General features: G+C 38.5%; 1 protein-coding gene across 1 annotated transcript; it reads right to left on the bottom strand.

Moving 5' to 3' along the window:
- Positions 1–18028: 18028 nt before the first annotated feature.
- Positions 18029–23332, bottom strand: PIRL1 (plant intracellular ras group-related LRR 1). Its single transcript, XM_089806644.1, has 4 exons — positions 22837–23332; positions 20367–20747; positions 19132–19298; positions 18029–19012 (listed from the first exon to the last, which is right to left on the bottom strand). The coding sequence occupies exons 1-4, from the start codon at positions 23233–23235 to the stop codon at positions 18367–18369; spliced, it is 1593 nt and encodes a 530-aa protein (XP_089662770.1). The 5' UTR covers positions 23236–23332; the 3' UTR covers positions 18029–18366.
- Between the last annotated feature and the right edge of the window lie 632 nt (positions 23333–23964).

Raw genomic sequence — 23964 nt, 5'->3', positions numbered from 1 at the left:
TCTTGCTTGTTCATAATGACAATGGCATTGCCTTTGTCAGTTTTGGTGATGACTAGGTCATTGTGATGCAACATACTCTTGAATGAAAGGAACTCAACTTTGGGAATGTTGCATTTGGGAGGTTTGGCCCATCTCAAGGCGATAGCGCAATCCTTCTTGATTTCTTCAGCGACATCGATAGGGAGAGTATGTATAGCATTCTCAATCTCAACCAAGAAGTCAACCTATGGAATGGAATGAGGTGCCATCGCAAAATTAAGACCCCGTTTAAAAAAATTAAAAGAATGGTGGTCAAGGGTGGTATCAGATAAATTGATGACCAATTTGTTGTCCCACTAGTGCATAAGATTAGAAAAATGGGAAGATGTGTTGCAAGGGGAACAAGACATGGAACCTGAGGTGCAGGAAGGTGACGACTGAGTGGAAATGGGATCCGCCTCCATGATCTTGATCAATGATTGAGGGAAAGGAGGGCTCACGAAGGGTGAAGGACAAAGTTTGGAAGGGGGTGGGTAGCCATCATTAGTGTGGTTAGATGCTACTCCAGAAATGACTATATCACTATCGGGTTGACAAGACATGAGGCGTTCAACATCACCTTGAGATAGGCGATGGGAAGAGAGTTGGGGGGCTCAAGGCACACCATCCACCAAAGGGACTACAAAATAGCTATTAATGCAAGACGTAGAAAACACTCCAATAGAAGAAGACATACCTGAGATTAAGTGAGAAGAGACATTAGTGCTGGAACCAGAGGTTGTGGAAGAAGAGTCCTTGACGTCCAAATTTGAGCATTGTGAAATTTTAGCCCGCTGAGGTGAGTCTTGGTGGCCAATCTGTTGTGCATTGCTGCAAATTTGAGCAACCATAGGTTTTCCAGAAGGAGAATAGGGATGCAACGTCTATGAGAAATAAATCACAACTTAAAATTTTTTGCTCGGTACTCACTATTGTCGAGTGCCAAATTTACTCAGTACCTTGATAAATTGAGTGGCAGGAGAGTGCCGAGTGAGCTCGACAAATGAACAACAACTCAGCAGCAATGGATGTCGAGTGAGCTCGATAGTGTGGATGTTGAGTGAACTCAGTAGCCACATGAGGGTGGAGCTCAGTAGGAGAAGGTACTGAGTGAACTCGGTAGCCACTGTAGAGTGGAGCTTGGTAGAAGACATTGTCGAGTGAATTCGGCTTGAATTGTAGATGAATTCTACCAAAGACAATACTGAGTGACAGAACTATGACGTGAACTCCTTTTCCACCATTAAAACCAGAGAGCCAAAGTATGAAGCTTCTAAATAAACTTTTCAAATGCAATGAATAGAAGAAGAACAATGTATTCTAGTAAGCCTCCTTGTTTTTCTATTCAACTTTGATTAAACTATTACAAAATCTGGGAGCATTCGGCTTCAACCAGAAAATCCTAAAATAACCCTAAAAATTTAAACAACTTCAATACTTCAAAAAAAACTTGAAACTTGCAGCTCTAATGGCCGCATACAATAATGCCTGGAGCAATCACTACTTCAACAGGACGAACTCAACAAACAATAAACTTACAAAATGATCAAAGAAGAAATATGTGCAACTGCAGGCACAAAATGAACTTTCTTATGTCTCTGCACTCTAACGACTGGATCTGCTGATCACTTCTCTTCTCTCTACAGCTTCTCTTTGATCTTCTGAACTTCTCCTGCTTCTTCCTCTAACTGGTTGAATGAATGTGAGACATTCCTTTTGTCTTCTACCACAAAAAATTTCCCCCTCATTTGCAAATTTGAAAACTCACCTACCAGGCAATAAATTCTTTTGATCGTTCTGCAAGCTGTCATGGAGGTAGGTGGGCGTTTGGCACTAGGGGAAAACGACCTCTTGCATTAAATATTTCAACACTCCCCCTTTGTCTTGAGCCAAACAAACAAGGATCACTGTTGATCCACATCAACTACACCAAGACACTCTCTTAGGTGTACAAAACTTCTAATGCCTAATGGCTTAGTAAAAATGTCTGCTAGCTGCTACTCAGACTTGCAAAATTCCATCTTGATATCCCCATTCTTCACCAAATCTCTGATGAAGTGATATATGATTTCTATGTGTTTGCTTCTCCCATGAAAGACTGGATTCTTCGACAATGCAATTGATGAGATGTTGTCACAAAAAATTGTGGTTCCATCCTCTTGCCTTTCATTCAAGTCTGTCAAGATCCTTCTTAGCCAAATAGCTTGACATGCTGCTGCATTTGTTGCTATGTATTCAGCCTCTGCTGTAGATTGAGAAACAATAGGTTACTTCTTGGATGCCCATGAAATTGCACCTGATGCCATATGAAATACATATTCGGAAGTACTCTTCCTATCATCTATACTTCCATCCCAATCACTATCTCTATAACCTACCAACTTGAATTCATTTGCTGTAGTATACAAAATTCTAAATCCCTTGGTACCTTTCACATACCTTAGGATCACCTTTCCCACTTGCCAATGGGAATCCTTTGGTGTTTCCATAAATCTAGAAATCAAACTTACTGCATGCATTAGGTCTGGCCAAGTTGCAGTCAAATACATTAAACTTCCAACCATACTCTTGTATAGTGTTGGTTCCACTCTCTTGCTAGAGTCTTCCTTGCTCAACTTCAGACCTATTGCTGTTGGTGTGGGGGCTGCCTTATTGTTCTACATTTTGAATCTCTCCAAGATCTGCCCTGCATATATACTTTTCTTGAGAGATGAAGATGCCATCAAGCATTTGTTTTACTTCTATGCCTAGAAAGTATTTCAAAAGACCTAGGTCTGTCATTTCAAATTCATTTTTCATGGCCTCTTTGAAGTCACCAATTAGAGCCTTATCATTACCAGTAAAAATCAAGTCATCAACATACAAGACAACAATCAACACATTTCTATTTGTTACCTTGATGTAGAGAGTTGGCTCACCATTGCTTTTGCTAAAGCCATTGCTCATCAAATATGAGTCAATCCTATTGTACCATGCTCGTGGAGCTTGCTTGAGCCCATAAAGAGCTCTCTTTAATCTATATACTTTTTGTTCTTCACCTGCAACTTCATAACCAGGTCATTGCTCCACATATACTTCTTCCTTCAATACACCATTTAGGAAGGCGGACTTCACATCCATTTGGTATACCTTCCATTTGTGCTAAGCTGCAATTGCTATGGTAACACGTACGGTTTCCATTCTTGTAACCGGGGCATATGTCTCATCATAATCTCTGTCATACTATTTTTTGTAGCCCTTGACTACCAACCTTGCCTTATGCCTATCAATCTTGCCTTCAACATTGCATTTGGTCTTGTAGACCCATTTAACTCCAATCACTTTCTTTTTGGGAGGCAAATTAGTTAGCTCCCATGTCTCATTCCTTTCTATAACATCTATCTCCTCATCCATGGCCTTACACCATTTCTTCTCCTTAACAGCTTCTTCAAAATATATAGGATCACTATGAGAAAATAATGCAAAATTAACACTCTCACCATAATCTTCATACCTTTCATCTTGGTATATCTCCTTAAGACTCTTGGTCTTTCTTGGTAATAGGGAGGAGTGTGGGATCAGAATCTTCGCTACTGCTGCTTGGCACTGACACTCAGTCATGCCTAGAGGAGCTCGATAATGACTGAGGTTGTTTTCCTTTTCTTCTAGTTGCTCTTTCTTCTTCTTTTTCATTAGCATCTTCTTCACTCATAATTGGCACTTTACTTGATGTGCTCGGTGACTCATCAATTGAACCATACTAAGACTAATTTTTTAAAAATTCCACATCTCTTGAAAGAGTCATATTGTTGTTCAATGGGTCATACAATCTATATGCCTTTGATTCTAAGTTGTACCCTGTGAAGATGCACTTCACACCTTTTTCATCCAATTTTTGTCTTTTCTCTTTAGGCACATGTGCATATGCAACACATCCAAACACCCTTAGGTGTTCAACTGTCCATCTTCCTCATGACCATGCTTCCATTGGAATTCTATCACAGACTGCCTTTGTAAGACACCTATTAATTAGGTAAACTTTTGTTGCCACAGCCTCTCCCCAAAATTTAGTTGGGAGACCTTTCTCTTTCATCATGCTCCTTGCCATTTCAACAATGGTCCTGTTCTTTGTTTCAGCCACTCCATTATGCTATGGTGTATAGCTGGCTATGAGCTCTTTCTTTATACCATGTTTCTTGCAAAAATTTACAAAAGAATTGAAGGTATACTCCCCTCCTCTATCTGATCTCAGGACTTTAATATAGTGTCCACATTCTCTTTCAGCCCAGGCTTTAAATTCTACAAATTTTTCAAATGCTTCAGATTTATTCTTTAAGAGATACACTCATGTCCTACGATTGAAATCATCAATGAATGTCATGAAATAAGTACTCCCCCCAATGAAAGTAAGTTGCATAGGACCGACTAGGTCAGTATGCACTAACTCTAATGGATATCTAGCCCTCCTAGAATTTCCAGAATTAAAGGGAAGCCTAAGTTGCTTACTCAAAATACAAGCCTCACACTTGTCACATGAATTTCCTATGCGTGGCAAACCTTCTACCATTCTTTTATTTGACAATAAATTTAAACCAGCATAGCCTAGATGACCATACCTGAGGTGCCATAGCCGTGAGGGGTCTTCAATCACACTCCTTAGAGCTGAATGTGTGGGAGGTGCAACACCAACTTGAGATGACAAACATGTCTCTATTCTCAAGGGAAACATTATGTTCTTTGTCATTTGAACTGCTGCAAGTAAGTTCTTGTTCCCATCCTTTTATTGAATAACACACATGTCCTTCTCCATTAGCACTTTGTATCCATTTTGAATGAGCTAACCAATGCTCATCAAATTGTGCTTCATACCAGGGGAAAAATATACATTTTGTATTTCCTTCTTCTCACCTTTCTTGGTGCGGACCATAATAGATCTTTTGCCCACAACTGGTAGGGTTCCATTGTTACCCATTTTAATCTCTGATTTGAAACTCTTGTCAATGAATGAAAACAAGGTTTCATTACAACTCATGTGATTGCTACATCCACTATCGAAGTACCAAACCTCAGGGCTTCCTTCTTCACCAACATTACACATGATGAAGGTAGTGGCATTGTTTCCACTTCCCATGTTCACATCAGCCACATTTGCTTGTCTTGACTGATCATTTTGCTTCTTCCAGCATTCACTTGCATAATGCCCATATTTATGATAGTAGTAGCATTCTAAATTACTCCTATTTGAGTTGTAGTTTTTCTTACCTCCTCTTGAAGTATTTTGTAAGCTACTTGCTCCATCTGCTCTTCTTGAGCTTTCTGTTGCAACATTTCTTTGTCCTCCATTTCCTCGGCCTCTGCCTTTGGAGTTTCTGCCTGAGCCATTTCTTCCTCTCCCCCTTCCTCTTGGATTTGATTGAGTCTTAAATGCTTGCTCTTAGGAAGAAGAAGATGTAGATTTGTTGATTGTATGCTCATGGGCTTGAAGAGTACCCATCAACTCATGCATTTTCAAAATAGTGAGGTCTTTTTCCTCTTCTATGGTCATGACCAAATTGTCATATTTATGAGGTAAACTCCTCAATATCTTTTCCACTATCATCTGCTCTTGATAATCTTGTCCATTTGACTTCAATTGGTTAATCACATTGGAGGTCCTTGAACTGAAATCTACAATTGATTCATTTTCCTTCATTTGAAAGTTCTCAAACTCCCTCCTTATATTTTGTAGCTTTATAGTACGGACTTTATCAGTCCCTTTGAAGTTCATCTCAAGGATATCCCAGCTTCCTTTGCATAATTTGCTGCTACAATCTTGGGGAATACTGTCTCTGTCATGGCTGCCTCAATCAAACTTAATGCCTTAGTATCCTTCCTCCTTGACTCTTTTAGGTGAGTCTTTTGATTATTGGTAAGAGCAGCATACTAAAATGGGTCTATCACATCATTGAACCCATTGACTACAAACTCCCACAAATCATTTCCAACCATAATGGTCTTCATTTTCTTTGCCCATGTATCATAATTTTGTCCATTGAAGGGTGGTGGCTACTCCCATATCTTTCATGCATCTCCTGCCATGATGAATATCCCAAAAAATTTTTCCCTAACTCACTGTGGATGTGGGGCCTCAAAGCTTTGATACCATGTGAGAAATAAATCACAACTTAAAATTTTTCGCTCGACACTCACTATTGTCGAGTGCCAAATTTACTCGGTACCTTAATAAACCGAGTGGCAAGAGAGTGCCAAGTGAGCTCGAAAAATGAACAAAAACTCAGCACCAATAGATGTCGAGTGAGCTCGGTAGTGTGGATGTTGAGTGAACTCGGTAGCCACAGGAGGGTGGAGCTCGGTAGGAGAAGGCACCGAGTGAACTCGGCTTGAACTGTAGATGACTTCTACCAAAGACAATACCGAGTGACAGAACTATAACGTGAACTCCTTTTTCACCATTAAAAATAGAGAGCTAAAGTATGAAGCTTCTAAATAAACTTTTCAAATGCAATGAATAGAAGAAGAACAATGTATTCTAGTATGCCTCCTTGTTTTTTCTATTCAACTTTGATTAAACTATTACAAAATCTGGAAGCATTCGGCTTCAACTAGAAAACCTTAAAATAACCCTAAAACTTTAAACAACTTCAAAAAAAATTAAACTTGCAGCTCTAATGGCTACATACAATAATGCTTGGAGCAATCACTGCTTCAACAAGACAAACTCAACAAACAATAAACTTACAAAATGATTACAAAAGAAATACGTGCAATTGCAGGCACGAAATGAAATTTCTTCTGTCTTTGCACTCTGACGACTGGATCTGCTGATCACTTCTCTTCTCTCTGATCTTCTGAACTTCTTCTACTTCTTCCTCTAACTAACAAAAAATTTCTCCCTCATTTGCAAATTTGAAAATTCACCTACCAAGCAATAAATTCTTTTGATTATTCTGCAAGCTGTCATGGAGGTAGGTGGGCATTTGGCACTAGGGGCAAACAACCTCTTGCATTAAATATTCCAACAACGTCTTGAGCAACTAGGGAGATGAGCACGTCTGCATCAAGTTGGAGCCATCAGATGCACGGGCCAAACCACCAATGGCTGAAGATTGATATTTTAAGGTTTGTGATGTGGAGGTTTTACAGAGAGGAGAATTGGAACACCGGTTCAACGGGGAACCAAAAATGGTAGTGGGATGGGATAAAGAACAATGATGGCATAGTTGAGAATGGCGGATAATGGCATCAGATCTTGAGAAATGGTTGGATGTCGCTCGATAGTGTAGATACTTGTAAGCAAGTGCATCAAACTTCTTCTTTTTTGTTTGTTGATACATTCTATTTGATGCCCAAGAGCTCTGGCATATGAAGATGTGTCAAGCCGTGTCCAAAGGTTTGGCCATAGGGAAGAAGCTAGCTCTAGGTGCAAGAGCAATCTAGTGTTCAAATGATTGATAGATCTCCTAGTGGACTGAATAATAAATTTGAGGAGAGATAGACAAGCCCAGAAGAAAATCTACTTGGTGTATGCATCCCAAAGGTGGTGTTTGATTTTTACAAAGGAGGGGATCAAGCAGGAGTCCTGACATCTTTTGAGAAAAGCCAAATTTGCAACTTTTTTCATTAGTTTAATCCTTAACATCTCTAGTTGTTTGCATTTGAAACAGAGTTCCCTCCCATGAAGAGTGTCAATTAAAGAGATCTCTCCCATGATCTCTTTAATTATATTTTTGATTTTAGGCAAGAGCCTACAACTGTAGATTGTGAGCCTTTGAACCTCTTATATGGGAGGTCTTTGGTTCAATTCTATCTGAGCTTAATAAATAATAATAATTAATCACAAGACATAACAATAATTAATCTCTGCTTCAGGAGTCTTTTTTTTGGAGTGAAAGAGAGGTTTTTGTAGGGAGGGTTTTTGGGATTTTGGGTAGGTCTATGGTGGTAGAAGCTATGGACGTGGGTGCATGGGAGGAAGATTGCCATGGTCACCTCCGAAAATGGCGTGGGTGATGCAGGAGCATCTTGCATGGGAAAATTATTGGAAAAAAAAAATTTGAAAAAAAAAAAAAAAATTTGTGGAGGAGAGAGAAAGTGACAAAAATTAGAGGAGAAATAATAAAAAAATAAGAAAGGGGAAAAAGGAGAAAAGAAAGGAAAAGGGGATTTCTATTTTCGAGGTGCATAGGTGGCATAATAGAAAAAATAAATGGTTGTCATTCCATTTATCGAGGTGTGTGGGTAGAATTCTAGAAAGTTATGAATATTGTAGAAGGTTGTGGAAGTTGTAGAAGGTTGTGGAGGAATTCTAGAAGGTTGTGGATAAGTCATGCATGGGGTGGTAAGTGCCTATTTAAGCAATGCATATGAGCATTTCTAATCAAGCTCAAGGAGTAGCTTCAGAAGTGAAAGCTTGAGAAGTAGAAGCTTGAGAAGTGGAAGCTTGGAAGGCTTCAAGGTGTGAAAGAGGAGGAGATGAAGAGTGAGTTTTCCTGAGTTTGTGGACAGAGCGACGAATGTGAGGTAGTTTACAGCAGGATTATGGTGGAGTTGTGAGTGTAGACAGAGCGCCTGAATGTGAGGCAGTTTACACTTGGATCTTGGATAAGGTTGGAGAAGAGCTAGTGATTGCGGTTTAGAAACAAAGAGGTTGCTTGGTGGCTTGCGAGCACAAGTTGAGATCTCAGAGGTTTCTACCAGAGTGTGGATCTGGACTAGCTTGGGCTTGGATTGGATCTTGAGAGATCTTGGAGAAATGTTATTGTAATTGCTATTGGATTTTCAAGTTTAATAAAATTGCTTGGGAAGTATTTTGTTATCTCTTTGTCTTCATATTGTTGCATTCTTGGTTGTGAGTTGGTAGGGTGGTGTTGTCATTCCATTTATCGAGGTGTGTGGGTAGAATTCTAGAAAGTTATGAATATTGTAGAAGGTTGTGGAAGTTGTAGAAGGTTGTGGAGGAATTATAGAAGGTTGTGGATAAGTCATGCATGGGGTGGTAAGTGCCTATTTAAGCAATGCATATGAGCATTTCTAATCAAGCTCAAGGAGTAGCTTGAGAAGTGGAAGGTTGAGGAGGAGTAGCTTGAGAAGGAGAAGCTTGAGAAGTAGAAGCTCGAGAAGTAGAAGCTTTGGAAGGAAAAGCTTGAATGTGTGAAAGCTAGAAGGTGTGAAAGAGAAGGAGAAAGTGAAGAGTGAGTTTTCCTGAGTCTGTGAACAGAGCGCCGAATGTGAGGCAGTTTACAGTAGGATTATGGTGGACTTGTGAGTGTGTAGATAGAGCGTCGAATATGAGGCAGTTTACACTTGGATCTTGGATTAAGTTTGTGAGAAGAGCTAGTGGTTGCGGTTTAGAAACAAGGAGATTGCTTGGTGGCTTGCAAGCACAAGTTGAGATCTCAGAGGTTTCTACCAGAGTGTGGATCTGGATTAGATCTTGAGAAATCTTGGAGAAATGTTATTGTAATTGCTATTGGATTTCAAGTTTAATAAAATTGCTTGGGAAGTATTTTGTCATCTCTTTGTTTCCTTATCGTTGCATTCTCGATTGTGAGTTGGTAAGGGTGGTGTGGCCCTTTGTCAGTAGTATTAGAGTCGTACCTTCATTAGTGGGAGCCTCCAAAAAATAATCGAGATGGCAAGAAAGCAAACCTTTTCCTAGGGAACAAATCATGACAGTAGTGGGAAGACACTAAGATTTTAAGGGCACAAGGAAGGAAGATGCAGAGGTGTGTAGTAAAAAATGGATACCAAAATGACAAGAAATCTAAGAGGAAATGATTGCTTTAGAGCCAAGGATGAATGAGAAGTGATCGGTGAATTTGAAAGTGGACTCAGAAGCATGGAAGGAGAAAATCAGGAACCTAAGGGAGACAACCTTCATATTGAAATCGGGTAGAGGATGGCCAACTTACACACGGATCTGTAGATGGGTAGATGGACTTTGAGGTGAGCATTTTTTTATTAAGTCTTTGACAAATGGGTCTTTCCTTGTCAGAGCTAGAGAAAAATGAGAAAAGACGTGGATAATGTATAGTGGGTCATTTATAATGGAGGGATATGCTTTTTTATAAGGGAGTGGGTGCCAAATTTTAACCCTAAACAAGCCTCAATGGAGGTCCCAATCTAGGTCAAATTATACAACTTACTGCATGAATATTAGCATGAGGAGGCTTTAGAACAAATAAGGAATCATTTGGGAAAGTTCATCTATAAGGATGAAGTGATAGACCAGGAGGACTTCAACCTATATGCGAGAATCTATATTGCATGGAAGCCTCACCCGTCCCTTCTGCATGCATATCGAAGTAGAGGAGATAGAGAGTAAATGTGAAATTTGTAAGGAATGGAGAGACATAAAGGAAGAATGTACTTATAAATGAAAAGGAAAGGAGAAAGAGGAAAACTTAGGGGAAACCCTTTTAGCCAGAGACATTGGAGAGGCCAAGGTTCAGGAAAGTAGGGTGAGATCAATAGCAAAAGTCATGGAGGGATTAGGTGAAGAAATGCATCCAAAGACAACGATCTAGAAAGAGAAGATGCATGTGTAGATGAGGGGGCGATGGTGGAAGTTGTAATTTCCATAGTGGAGGTGGCAGGAAATAAAGATAATTTCATGGCTTACCCTTCTTTAGAAGAAGTCAAAGTTTCTAGAAAGGATAAGACAAAAGAGGTCGGACAAGTGGAGTAGGATTTTGGAGGAGTTAAGGTATCAAAGGTTGCAGAAGCCTTGGATGGTCAAGGACCACACAGTTAGATTTTAGGTCCCCAATTAGAAAAGACAACAATGTGTCAATAGAATACACCTTTAGGAGATGGCAAGAAAGCAAACCTTTTCCTAGGGAAATAATCATGACACCAATGGGAAGACACTAGGCTTTTTAAGGGCATGAGGAAGGAGGATGCAAAGGCATGTAGTAAAAAATAGATACCAAAATGACAAGAAATCCAAGAGGAAATGATTGCTTTAAAGCCAAGGACGAATGAAAAGTGATAGGTGAATCTGAGAGTGGAATCAAAAGCATGGAAGGAGAACATCAAGAACCTAAGAGAGACAACCTTCATATTGAAATGGGGTAGAGGATGGGCAACTTACCCACGGATCCATAGATGGATAGACAAACTCTGAGGTGAGCATTTTGTTATCAAGTCTTTGACAAATGGGTTTTTCCTTGTCAAAGCTAGAGAAAAATGAGAAAGGGCATGGATAATGTATAATGGGTCATTTATAATGGGAGGGATAAGGGAATGAGTACCAAATTTTAACCCTAAACTAGCCTCAATGGAGGAGGTCCCAATCTAGGTCAGATTATACAACTTATCGCATGAATACTAGCATGAGGAGATTTTAGAACAAATAGGGAATCATTTGGGAAAGTTCATCTATAAGGATGAATTGATAGATTAGGAGAACTTCAACCTATATGCGAGAATCTATATTGCATGGAAGTCTCACCCGCCCCTTCCACATGCATATCAAAGTGGAGGAGATAGAGATTAAATGTAAAATTTGTAAGTAATGGAGACACAGAAATGAAGAATGTACTTCTAAAGGAAAAGGGAAGGAGAAAGAGGAAAACTTAGGGGAAAACTCTTTTAGCCAGAGTCATAGGGGATGCCAAGGTTCAGGAAGGTAGGGTGAGATCAATAGAAAAAGTCATGGAGGGATTAGGTGAGGAAATGTCATCCAAAGACAAGGGTTTGGAAAGAGAAGATGCATGTGTAGAAGAGGGGACACCAGTGGAAGTTGTAATTTCCATGGTGGAGATTATAGGAAATAAAGATAATTTCATGGCTTGTCCTTCTTTAGAAGAAGTCGGAGTTTCTAGAAAGGATAAGATAAAAGAGGTTGGACTGGTAGAATAGGAGTTTGGAGGAGTTAAGGTGTCAAAGGTTGCAGAAGCCTTGGATGGTCAAGGACCACACAATCAAATTTTAGGTCCCCAGCTAGAAAAGACAACAATGTGTCAAAAGAATACACCTTTAGGAGACTACTATAATGCAGAGGGGAGGGACAAAATTGAAGTGGCAATTTGGCAATTGACAATTTTGCCCATGGAGAATCTTTTGGGCCCCATTAGAGGATAATATTGTAAGAGAGGCAGTATTTAAAGACATTAAGGTCTCTCTAGCCCAGGGAGAGGTGTATGAAAGTCTGAAAGATAAAAGGGAGGTTGGGAATGACCTAATGGAGGACCAAGAGTAATTAGATTTTGAGTCCTCAGACGAGGAGGTTGATCTTTACCCAATATCCTTAAAGAAAGAATCAGTAAATGGAGGCAAAAGTACCAACAATGGGAAACAAAAGAGAGGGCACAAATCAGTTCAGGAATTGCTAGAAGAAGTTGACAATATGAAGGGTAGATCTAGGAGAGACCTTTCCCTCCTTGGGAGCAATGAGACTCCTTATGTGGAATGCAAGGGCTATAATGCCCTTGACAAATGTCATTTGATCAAGCGTTGTTTTGATCAAACAAAACCAAATGTTGTTTGTTTGTGAGAAACTAAGGCAAACAAAGAAACAATGACAAGGTTGTTAGGAGTAGGGATTAGATGGCTAGGTTGTTTTGTGGATTCAAATGGAGCCTTGAGGGGTTTGGGAATATTGTGGAATCCTATAACATTCAAAGAAGAACTCGTGGACCAAGGGCAAAATTGGATTGATGAAGATACAATTCCTTTTGCAGGATGTGAGTTTACAATTGATCAATGTATATGGCTCAACAACAACATAAGAGAAGAAGGCTATGTGGCAGAAACTCACAAAAACAATTGAGCTGATTCGACAAGACCATGTTGTTATAGTTGGGGACTTTAATGCAACATCAGAGGTAGTTGATAAGCATGGAGCTATTGGCAAAATAGGGAGAATCTAGATTGATTTCCAGGACTTTATGGTTGAAAATGGACTTTGAGAGATTGAACCAAAGAGTGGGAAATTTACTTGGATAAATAGGCATGTAGGCTTCTCTGACATGGCTTAAAAGTTGGATTGTTTCTTTGTGGGAGGCGAGTGGGATAGGCTTTAGGTGGTTTTTGATGCAGGTATCCTTCCTTTTTCGACTTCATATCACTTTCCGATCTCCATCATATTGACAAAGGACAACACCCCCTAGAAATCACTTAAATTTTGACAAGATGTGGTTTAGGGAAGAAGGTTTTTTGACATTGGTGAAGGATTGGTGGACAAACACCCCAAAAGAAGAAGATAATAAAAGCTTTATCTTTTCTAAGAAACTTTAGTATTTAAAAAGGTGTAAACAGTCTGGAACAAAACCCATTTCAAGAACATTTTCAAGGAAAAGGAAATTTAAGAAGGGCAATTAGCAGCACTAAACAGTAAAATCATAGAGGAAGGGATGGATGATATTGATTTTGAGACAGAAAAAGGATCTCAAATTGAAATATGGAGAAATCCTTGCTAGGGAGGAAGTTTTTTGGAAACAAAAGTCTAGGGAAGCATGGTTGAGAGAGGGAGACATGAACACAAAGTTCTTCCACCGCTCTATGAAAACAAGATCAGTTAATAAGATTTTTTGCCTACAACTTCCAGATGGCAAAGAGGTTTCAGAGGTTGATGAGATTAATGCCCTAGTTATGGAAGTTTTTTCTAACCTTTGGAGTGCAAATGATGTTGGTGGAGATAGGAGTGATCAGATATTGGATGTGATACAACCAACTTTGTCTAAGGAGGATAATTGATTGCTCATGGAGCCTATTAGTATGAAAGAGTTGAAGGCACAGTTTTTGGCTTGCCAAGTGACGAATCCTCGAGTCCAAATGGGTTGTAGGCATTCTTTTACCATAAACTCTGGATGTCTTGAACAATGAATTGCTTGGGGTGGTGGAGGAATCTAGGGTTGGAGGATTTATGTTATGTTTTTTCAACAACACTTTGGTTTCTCTAATCCCTAAGTGAGAGAAGGAAGATAGGTTGACGGATTTCAAGCCAATTTCTTTGTGTAATACTATTTACGAGATAATCTCAAAATATGTTGCAAATTGGCTGAAACAAGTGCTAGATAAGCTCATCTCCCCATAACAAAGTGGTTTTACGCCTGGTAGATACATAGTGGATGAAATCATAATTGCACACGAAGTTACTCTCACTATCTCTATGAGTAAACACAATGCTATGTTGTTAAAACTAAATATTAGAAAGTTGTATGACATAGATAGGGGCTTTCCGTATGAAGTCTTGAGAAAGTTCAGTTTCAACAAGAGATGGATAGCCTGGTTAAAAAGTATGATGGTAGACTATAAGGCATCAGTGCTAGTGAATGACAACCTATAGGGGTTCTTCCCTATCACTAGGGGATCCCATTTCACCTTTTTTTTTATCATTTTGGCTGAAGTGTTGGGAAGATTACACCGGGCTTGGATCCTTCTACTCATTCTCAATTCGATGATGACATGTTTATGGTTGGTGAAGCATCCTTGAGAGAAGCTAAGGTCATCAAAAGTGTGTTCGACACTTATATGTCTCAAGTCAAAACATAAATTGGGCAAAGTTTGAGATATGCTTTTTCAAAGTGGTAGAGAACCCACAAAAGGACATTGAGGGAGTGTTTGGAGTTCGGAAAGGGACTCTTTCGAAAAAGATTTTGGGTGTTTATCTTTTTGTTGGGGTAAGGAGAGAATGCCTATGGAACTAGCTGGTTGATAGATGCTTTAAGGTCATGTAGGGGTGGAAGGCATGATGATTAACTTTAGCAGGCAGGATTATTCTTCTCAAATCGTTAGCGTTAACACCACCAATTTACTCTGTGTTTTACAACCAACTCCCAAAGAAGGTTATTAGACTAATTGAGTAGATAACGAGAATATTTCTTTGGAATGACAATAGTGAACAAGATAAGATCCCATTTCTACCATGGGACAAGGTTTGCAAACCAAAATCAGATGGTGGAGCAGGTATAAGGAATTGAAGAAAGATGAATGATGCTTTGGGGGCAAAACTAGTACGGGAAATGTACACCAAACCAACACAAAGATGGGCCCAAATTCTTAATAAAAAGTACTTAGGAGGAGTAGGCCGCAAAGGAATCAGGAAAGTTATTAACCCTCTAAGGGGTTAAGCTCTGTACAACTTCATTGTCAGTTGTAGATCGATTATTATAGATCATGTGTCTTGGCTTCTTGGGATGGTAGAAAAGCAGATTTCTAGGGAGATTCGTGGGATGTAAGGAGTCGATGGAGTCCTTGGTGAATGATGATAGGGTGGTTGAGATAGCCAAAGAGAGATGGGGAAGCAAGGTAACGGATTATGTAGAATTGGAAGAAAGAGGAGATGGAGATCCGGTGAGATGGAAATATTTTACCATGTCGAGGATCGAGGTTGATAGGACCAATGCTTTAAAAGGGTTTCTTGATCAACGAGATATTTCTGTTGCAGATTTTCAAGACATGGTTATTTGTTGATATTCACTGGGGAGTACTTAGTCAAACAAGGATATAATTTGCTAGAAAAGGAGGAGGCTAAAGAAAAGTGGGTGTTGCAAATTTGTTGGCACCACGCTTGCCTTCCAAAGGCAAGTGCATTCATGTGGGACTAGTAAGGGTAGTATCTTGACAATGGAGAGACTTCAGAGGATTGGCTTTGCAAGCCCCTTCAAATGTTTCTTATGCCATGAGGCAAAGTAGGACGCGATCATCTACTCCTCAATCGCACGTTCTCAAGGAAATGCTAGGAATTTATTCTAAGTAAATTGGAGTGGGTTGGCCCATTTCCAAATAGATTAAAAGATTGTCTAGCTTTGTCTAGCTTCATGGCCAAGTAGTAGTCACAAATTGACCTTTACAGGTGGTCATCCCTTCAACTGTAGTTGCAAATATGGAAGGAGAGGAATCAAAGGATTTTTCAAGAAAAGAAAGATGACTGGGACAGATTCTTATTAAGATTAGAGAGAGAAATCTCAGAATTGGTTTCTCATGTAGCCTCACTTGTCAACGTAGCAAAAATCTCCTTTACTATTTTTGACTCAAGGATTTAGTCTCATTGGCCTCAAATTAGGTTTTGACACATTCATGGGCTTCCAAGGGCTAATCCTTTTCCCTCAAGGGGGAAATTCTAGGGAGCAAGAGCAAAAGATGGAAGAAGGTTGGATTAGAGTTCATTTTGATGGGGCTTCTAAAGGCAACCCAGGTTGGTGTGGGTTGTGCAATGTTGGATGGAAACAATAATGTCTTAGTTCTAGGTGCAAATTCTTTAGTGGAGGAGATGAATAATGTGGCAGAATGTCAAGCGACAATCTTTGCTCTCAAAGTTGCAAATAAACATGGAGGAAAGAAGATTCATATATTAGGGGACTCAAATAGTGATCATGATATAATCAATGGCAAAAATGGAGGCTTGGACTCTGGACAAATATATTATAAGGATCTGAAGATGGCTAGTTGTCTTTAAGAGATTTTGTGTCTCACACTAGAAGGGTAGGGAATGAGTTGGCAAATAAAATGGCCAACGTTGCTGTTAGTCTTGGGGAGCAATAAGAGATGATTGAGGACTTTACAAATATTATTCTATCTGAAATTTAGAACCCCCAAGTTAATCAAACGAATGAAAGGGCACTGCAATGATGGAGAAGTGAGGTGGTATGTTGGCAACCATTGTTCTTCTATTTGGCACGTGTTGAGGCTACAGAGATTTTGAGCGAAAAACAAATGAAGCAGGTGCTAATTAGTCTGACGTAGGGGACTGACAAACTTTCCAAAGAAAAGAAAAAGTTCAATTGCATTTTCTTCCAGATCTCACTATCTTTCCACAATGAGTTGGTTCAAGGATTAAAGAGCAAATTGAAGCAAACTTCTACTTGTTGACCCCTAAGAAGAAACAAACTCCGGGGTTTAGCAGTGAAATCATGCCACGCCTCTTGGGTGAGGTTTTTCACATTTAGGAAGTGATGAATTTGTGTCTTATTAAGCAGTTGTGAGGCAAGAAATTTAAGGGTAACGATTCCCACACGAAGAAACCTGGACATCCCATCCCTTTTGTGTGCGGGCTTTCATTTTGCCCCCGAGCAAGGAGGAAGTTGCAAAGATAATTGAAATGTGTCTAGAACCCGATTGGCGTCAAGGATATCAGAGTTGGCTTGACATTGTGGAAGTGGTACTTGGCTTTTGGACCGTAGAGGATGGGTGGCACCATGGGGAAAGACCCAAGATAGAAGTGCAACCATTCCTTGTTTTCAGTACTTCGATCCCAATTGGGAAGTGGAGGGGGGCAAGATTGTCACAGCCTGGATGAATCTGCTCCTGTATTTAGCTAAATAGGAGGACCAAAAGCATATGGAAGAGGAGAGGAAGCAAAAATTAGAAAATTGCCAAGCAAGGTCAAGGAAAGGGACACAAGGGAAATGGCAAGAGGTGTGCCACCTCTGGTGTTGGGACGAAAGATGAGGAAGAGTCCTACGGTGAGAAGTAATGATCACTGAGGGAGCAAATGATGGCGCACTGGAGGAATGGGTTAGCCATCTTTTGGTTCACAATCAACAGCTCATTCTCAATGGTAGGCATACATCTTGCAGGTCTCCTTGGTTTTCTAATCATGGCTGCATTGTAAGGGGGAATTCGAAAAATCAAGACCGGAAGGTCTCTTCTTTGGTAATGTAATCCTTTTTAAAATATCAATTAAATCTATCACTCATTGTCATGTATTCAAATATGATCCATCTTGGTTAATATTTAATTTTTTAATTTTACATATAAATAAATTTTAAATTTATGTGTAAATAATTTGTTTAAAATATGTAAGTACAGATATGTGAGAAACCTGAATACTTGCATTAAAAATTTCTCTTACAACAGTTGGACCCCGTACAACTTCAGTTCCTCTCCCTAGCGCACAAGTAAAGTCAAAAGGTATAAATTTTAATACATGTCAAATAGAACCTGAATTAAAAAAACTTCTTCCTTTCTACTGCCACCACTCAAAATTGTAAAGAAAAATATATACAACTATAATAAAGAATTTAAAAGACGATCATATGTTGCAGGCCAAATTCAGAATACCATACCATTTTGTATCTCCAACCTCTAACAAAATTTAAAATGAATTAAAATATCAGTTTACAAACATCGCAAATGCGTTACTCCATTAAAATGTGGGCTTGAAAATGCTCTTATTAACATCAGTAACACCAGTTCTTGTTTTTGCTAGTAGGCATGGATGTAGATTTAAGCCATATGCAGACCTATTCTGACATTGTGGTTTGGAAAAAAAATAATCATACACAAGATAATACCCAGAACGATTGCGTTCAGTTCATTAAGGTGTGGTTTACATGATGCTTAAGCCAAGCAACATTGTGGTACATTCCATGTATTCTCCATTTATATATTGAAACTAAAAACATCAACAAATGATGCAGATATTTAGTACTGCTGATCCAAGTAATCTTCAGTATGAGGTTTGTTTGGAGCTCCTACAAACACTGAAACCTTTTCCTTAACCCCAGAAATCCAACCTCCAAAAACAGAACCTCCCCAATGTAACCAATCATTCTGTGAGTTACTAATCTCTGCTGTACTTTTTTGTTCCTCGCTGAGCAACAAGTCCAACAATCTTTTTGCCATGTATTCCTTTACAGCCTCCACACCTTGTTCAATAATCTCATTTGGTGGAATGACGAGAGGATTTTGCTCCAGGTTAAGCTTCTTCAAGTTCTGCAAACTTCCAAATGAATATGGCAATTCTTTGATTTGATTGTTGCTAAGATCCAACTCAGTAAGGTTGGTTAATTCACCAATGGAATCTGGAATGCTTACTAAATCACTGAAATTACCACTAGCATTCAGAACTTGAAGATTTGTCAGGTTACCAATGGCAGCTGGTAGAGACCGTAGCTCATTGAAATGAACATCTAAATGTCTCAGGGATTTCAGCTGACAGATGGATGAAGGCAGCGATCTTAACTTGTTTAGATGAACCAAAAGCTTTTCGAGATTGACAAGCTGATAACCAATGTCCGTTGGCAAAAAAATCAATTGATTGTAACTTGCATCAAGCTCAATCAACTCACTGCCATTGTAGCTTTTGTCAGCACCAATACCAAATATGCATTTAAAATACACAATGTCGTAAAAATACCAATTAACTAATCAAAAAACTCCAGCAACTGAAGCCAGAGGCCGGATTACCTGCACATTGAGATGCTGTCTGGTAATTGTTTTAATTTATTTCCTGAAATATTCAAATATTTGAGCCTTTTCAGAAGTCCTATGGAGTCTGGCAATGAGAGCAACATATTACCACTCAAATCCAAAGACTCTAGGTTTACAAGACCTGCAATTGAATCAGAAATAGCCTGTATATTTCATAGACAAATGAATTAGAGTCACAACTAAATCATTTTAAGTACTATGCATGCATTTAATCTTATCCAAACCCAAATATACAGCTTCTTAAAAAATATTAATTAATTATGAGTCCAACTAATCTACAACTCAATTTTTTTTTGATAAACCTCTTCACTATCCCTGCTTCCAAAGGGGGCATCCATCATAACACATTGATGCACAAGTTGACAAATGACGGCAGCTTAGGCAATTAGTTTGTGAAAAAAGATATAGCAATTGCAATGAATCAAGTGACTCTGCATGCACTCCATCCACCAAGCTTGCACATCAGTTTTAAAATAAAAAATGTACTCATAATGTATAAAATGAAACACTACCCAATCTTTTAAAGACTGTTTGCAGATAATTCAAGAGTGCTATTACATGATAAAACCAGATAACTTGCAGAAACTGCAGGAAAGTAATTGCAAAGAAACCAAAAATGAATGAAATGCTAAAGAACACTGCAGCATGACTATGCTGATTATAGAGAATATGCACAGCACACTTACTTTAAATATCCTAAAGACAGCTCCAACCTCATTAACAGTATGCTGAGAGAATCTGTTTTTAATCTATTTTTAATACTGGAAGGCTTCATTCGATCCAGATCAAATCTCATGTGAACCTAACACTTACATATCATATGATTTTGATTTTTCTGTATGCTTTTGACCTTAAGTTGAAAACTCCATTAGATATATTTAAAAGATCTAGTTATTGAAACATCCACTCTATATTGCCATCATGTCTAATGATACACGGAAGGATGATAATGATGGTATCTTCAGTTTCACATGTGAGATCATGGAATAAAGATAACAACAAGCAGTAAGATACAATTAAGGGCTTATAACACTCTCATGCAGATGTGGGTATTGAAGAATTGTTGAGATGTCTCACTAGAGTCAAAATGTTGCTGCTTTAGATTGAACATGCAACATAACTGGTATCCCACAAAAACAAATTAAAGCATTTTCCTTGCTGAAAAGTTGAGCAAACATACTGCAAGTTTTCAATAGAAAATGGCAGCTTACCTCAAGTTTATTGTTGGCGAGTTTTAATGAAATAAGTGTGGTGATCTTGCAGAAAGCCTCAGGAAAAAGCTTCAGTGCCTGACCACACAAGTCAATTTCTTCAATGTGTTTATCTGCAGCTTCATGCAATACTTTCACAACCTCCTCATTAACCTCATCATCATTATTAGTAACAGTACCACCCATCTTTTTAGACGTTTCAACTGGCTGTGATGTTTCTGACCCACTTTCAGCCAATCTGTATATATTCACAAGCCGCTCCTCTGCCTGTGATAATAATTCTTCATAAGCTACATGCATCTCATAGAGAGTTACTACAGCTTTGTAAGCCTGTTTCTCCTTCTCAGCAGCATCCCGATCCTCTTTCTCTTTCTGCGACAGCTGCGACAGCAGTAAACAATATAAATAAACCCTTAAAACTATAATACCAACCATAATCTAGAAAATTCTGAACCCTGATCTAACAACTATTGAGCTAAAAGGTCTCAAAATAACTCATAAAGGACAGAATACTGCCAACTTATAATTATTTATTTAAGGAAACCCTGAAAATCCTAAATATTATCTGTAAGCACAGATGCCTAATTATTGTCAACTAGACTCCTACACTTTACAAATACTTAATCCTTCTCAAACATACAATGAACTCTGCAGCTTCTGGTGATCACAAAAAAAAAGGGCAAGAATACCAATGTCCACAAGTGATCAACAACATTAGTATTTTAAAACAACAAACAGTCTTAACTGCTGAGGCAGAAAGAACTAAGTTCTAAGAACTATTTAACTATTATGACTACATGTTATGTGTATCATGCAGTGAAACCACAAACATGCAATCTAAATACAAACAGAAATAATCACATGAGCTAAAATATATCTTGAATAACACTTGAACCTGTTAACTAATTAGTCATAACTGCTGAGCGAGACGCCTCCATAATACCTTTAAAAAACATTAAAACTGCATCTTGCAAGTGTGCATGCACACTGTTAACCAGAGACACCTAAACATCATTGTCAAGACTGAAGAGTATCAAAATAAATTAATAATGTCTACTACCTGCAAAATGCTTGAACCTCATCCTGAAAAACGTGAATTCAGCAACTTCCAGTTATTCAAAATAAATAAATCCTCAAAACCTATAATAACTAGTTGAGCCAAATTCCTTCCTTGAATGCATCAAAAAGCAGTATATTTTGTAGCTTGCATTTGGCCGCACTCTTAAACACCTGAGTAGTATCCATACCCAAATATGCCTCAACTCCATTCTAGCAACTATTATGTTGAGTGGTTGTAGATATCTAGACAAGGTATTACACTTCATCCTGAAACAATGAATTAAACAGCTTCCAATTATATAAAACACAGTCCATTTAAATCCTATATAATCCATACTCAGAAAATAGTAAGCCGTCTTCTAAAAGATTTACAAGCTACATAAAAGCCAATAGCTATAAACAAACTTAAACGACATTCGTAAAAGAAAGCATTTAAAAAATTATAATTCATAATGGAAATGCTTAACTCCCTAACGCGTGCAGTTAACTATCAAAAGACTTGTATTATTCTGCAGCTTGAAATCATCCATTAAAAGCAACTATAAACCCTGTATTATTCTGAATTCCTAGCGTAAATAACAAACAGTAATGAACAAAATACTTGCATTTATCCATACAAAGAATTGAGCTCTCTACATTCTGCAAGCTTCCAGATACTTCTACAACCAGACACAAAGATTTAAACCTCCTAAAACAGTTGAATACTGTAGCGTCCAGTTACCCTTGCGAAGGGACTCTTAAAATCTTGAATCAACCAAATGCAATGAAATCCCGTTCTACTGACACTACCGATAAATGCGTGCAATCACCTATACAAAGCAAAGCCTAAATCTGATCTTAAACATTATTTCACGCAGCCTCCAGTTATCTGTAGATTCTCAACATGCCATGAAAGCTTATTTTCAAAATGTATTCATCTCATGTCATTCTAAAGTCAACTGAGCTAAAACCTTCCACTAATATAAACAAACAGTTAGGTAAAATTACAAGAAAAAATGGAACTCTGCAGCTCCCGTTCCATAAAATCCATATCATTCATAACCGGTAACTCCTAAATCTTGTTCCAGTTACTTCTGAGCTAAAAGCTTGCAATTATTCATACAAGAAAGACTAAAGGCATAGTGAATCCAACTTTTGGGGTGCCGGAACGCATACGAGGGGAAAACGTTATTAAGCAAATATAACAAAAGACCAGAGATTCATACGAGCAAATCTCAAATAGCCTCGAAATTTAAATAACCTTTGAAAGACAATATCAATCTTTTCATGTTTACTCAATATAATGCTACATAGAAACCCTTGAAACCCTATTACTTCAAAAAATTGTCCAAAAATGCAGTGAACTGAAAGCCAAAGAACAAAATCTACAAAGCCTATTACTTCTCGATAATATCAAATGACCTCAACCAACCTGGATCGAAGCCCATTCCCGAGGGTCACGTCCCTGGGGAGCTGCCCCCATGTCAATGTCATCAAAGCGGCTGGCAAAGGAACGCTCGATTTCTTCAATGCGGCGGCGAGCATAATCGACGGCCTCGTGGTCGGGTCTTTCTCCCAGCGCCTGCAAAACAGATCTTGTCTGAATGACATCTGAAACAGCGGCTGTCATTTCCGCCACCAGCTCAGGGTTTCTGAGCTTGGGCATATCCTTAAGCAGATCCTCTCCATGGCTTGAATTTGCTAATTCCAGATCCACCTCACTGTCATTATTTAACGAAGAGGGTTTCGAAGCGAACATCAACGGACGCCTAAGGGGTTTCAGTGACAACACATATGAAAGAAAGGGATGCGCCTTAGAATCAACCTCCATGATTACTGCGCTTCGTATACAGACTTGATATCTATCCTAGACTTTAACGAATCGAGCCCTGCAACTAGATAAGGCTGAAATGCTTACGAAAATGGACGGGACCATTCTAAGAATAGCCAGGTTAAATAAAAAAAATTCATTGCATTTTGATCGGAGAGTCCGAGATGGGACGCGAAACGTAAAATATTTCAATAAAATAAATATCATGTCTCATCGTCCACTGTTTTTTTATGTCATTTAACGGTTAACCCCAAAATACTGCCGGCTTTTTAAATTAAAGCCGGCAACGTCGACCCAGGTTTGTCGAGGTGAATTTGCAGTTGAGGAATACTAGCACTTATATCTGTAGATGGGTTTTATCAAAGAACAAAAATTGAACAGATGTAAAATTAAAGGAAGGGAAATTTGATAGTATAGAATTAATGTTTTATATAGAATTGATGTATATATATACTATTAATATTTTTGGAGGTTCAAAAATTGTACAACTTTAATCTTTTATTTAATGTCTAACATCATAATTAAGAATTGATTTGAGTTGTAGAATTTATTTATTTATTTTTAGACTGTAAATACAAAAATAATTGGAGTCGTATTCATGGCCAAGCAACAAAAACCTTTTTGTAAAAGGTAAATGAGTTTAATTGATAAGAGGAAGTATATATGAGTCATTTTTATAAAAATTTAATTAGCGAAATTTTAAAAGCATTGAAAAAGTTACTTGACATA

The sequence above is a fragment of the Cupressus sempervirens genome, chromosome 10 (genome assembly GCF_028749045.1).
Source record: "Cupressus sempervirens isolate cs-2001-9-10 chromosome 10, ASM2874904v1, whole genome shotgun sequence".
Taxonomy (NCBI): domain Eukaryota; kingdom Viridiplantae; phylum Streptophyta; class Pinopsida; order Cupressales; family Cupressaceae; genus Cupressus; species Cupressus sempervirens.
This window is presented reverse-complemented; position numbering and strand designations above follow the sequence as displayed.

Excerpts from the sequence above, each read along its gene's own strand:
- PIRL1 (XM_089806644.1), bottom strand. The coding sequence starts at position 23,235 with ATGGAGGTTGATTCTAAGGCGCATCCCTTTCTTTCATATGTGTTGTCA. Across the intron at positions 19,299-20,366 it reads TCGCCAACAATAAACTTGAG|GCTATTTCTGATTCAATTGC; the intron begins GTAAGCTGCCAT and ends TGAAATATACAG. Across the intron at positions 19,013-19,131 it reads GACAGCATCTCAATGTGCAG|TGAGTTGATTGAGCTTGATG; the intron begins GTAATCCGGCCT and ends CTACAATGGCAG.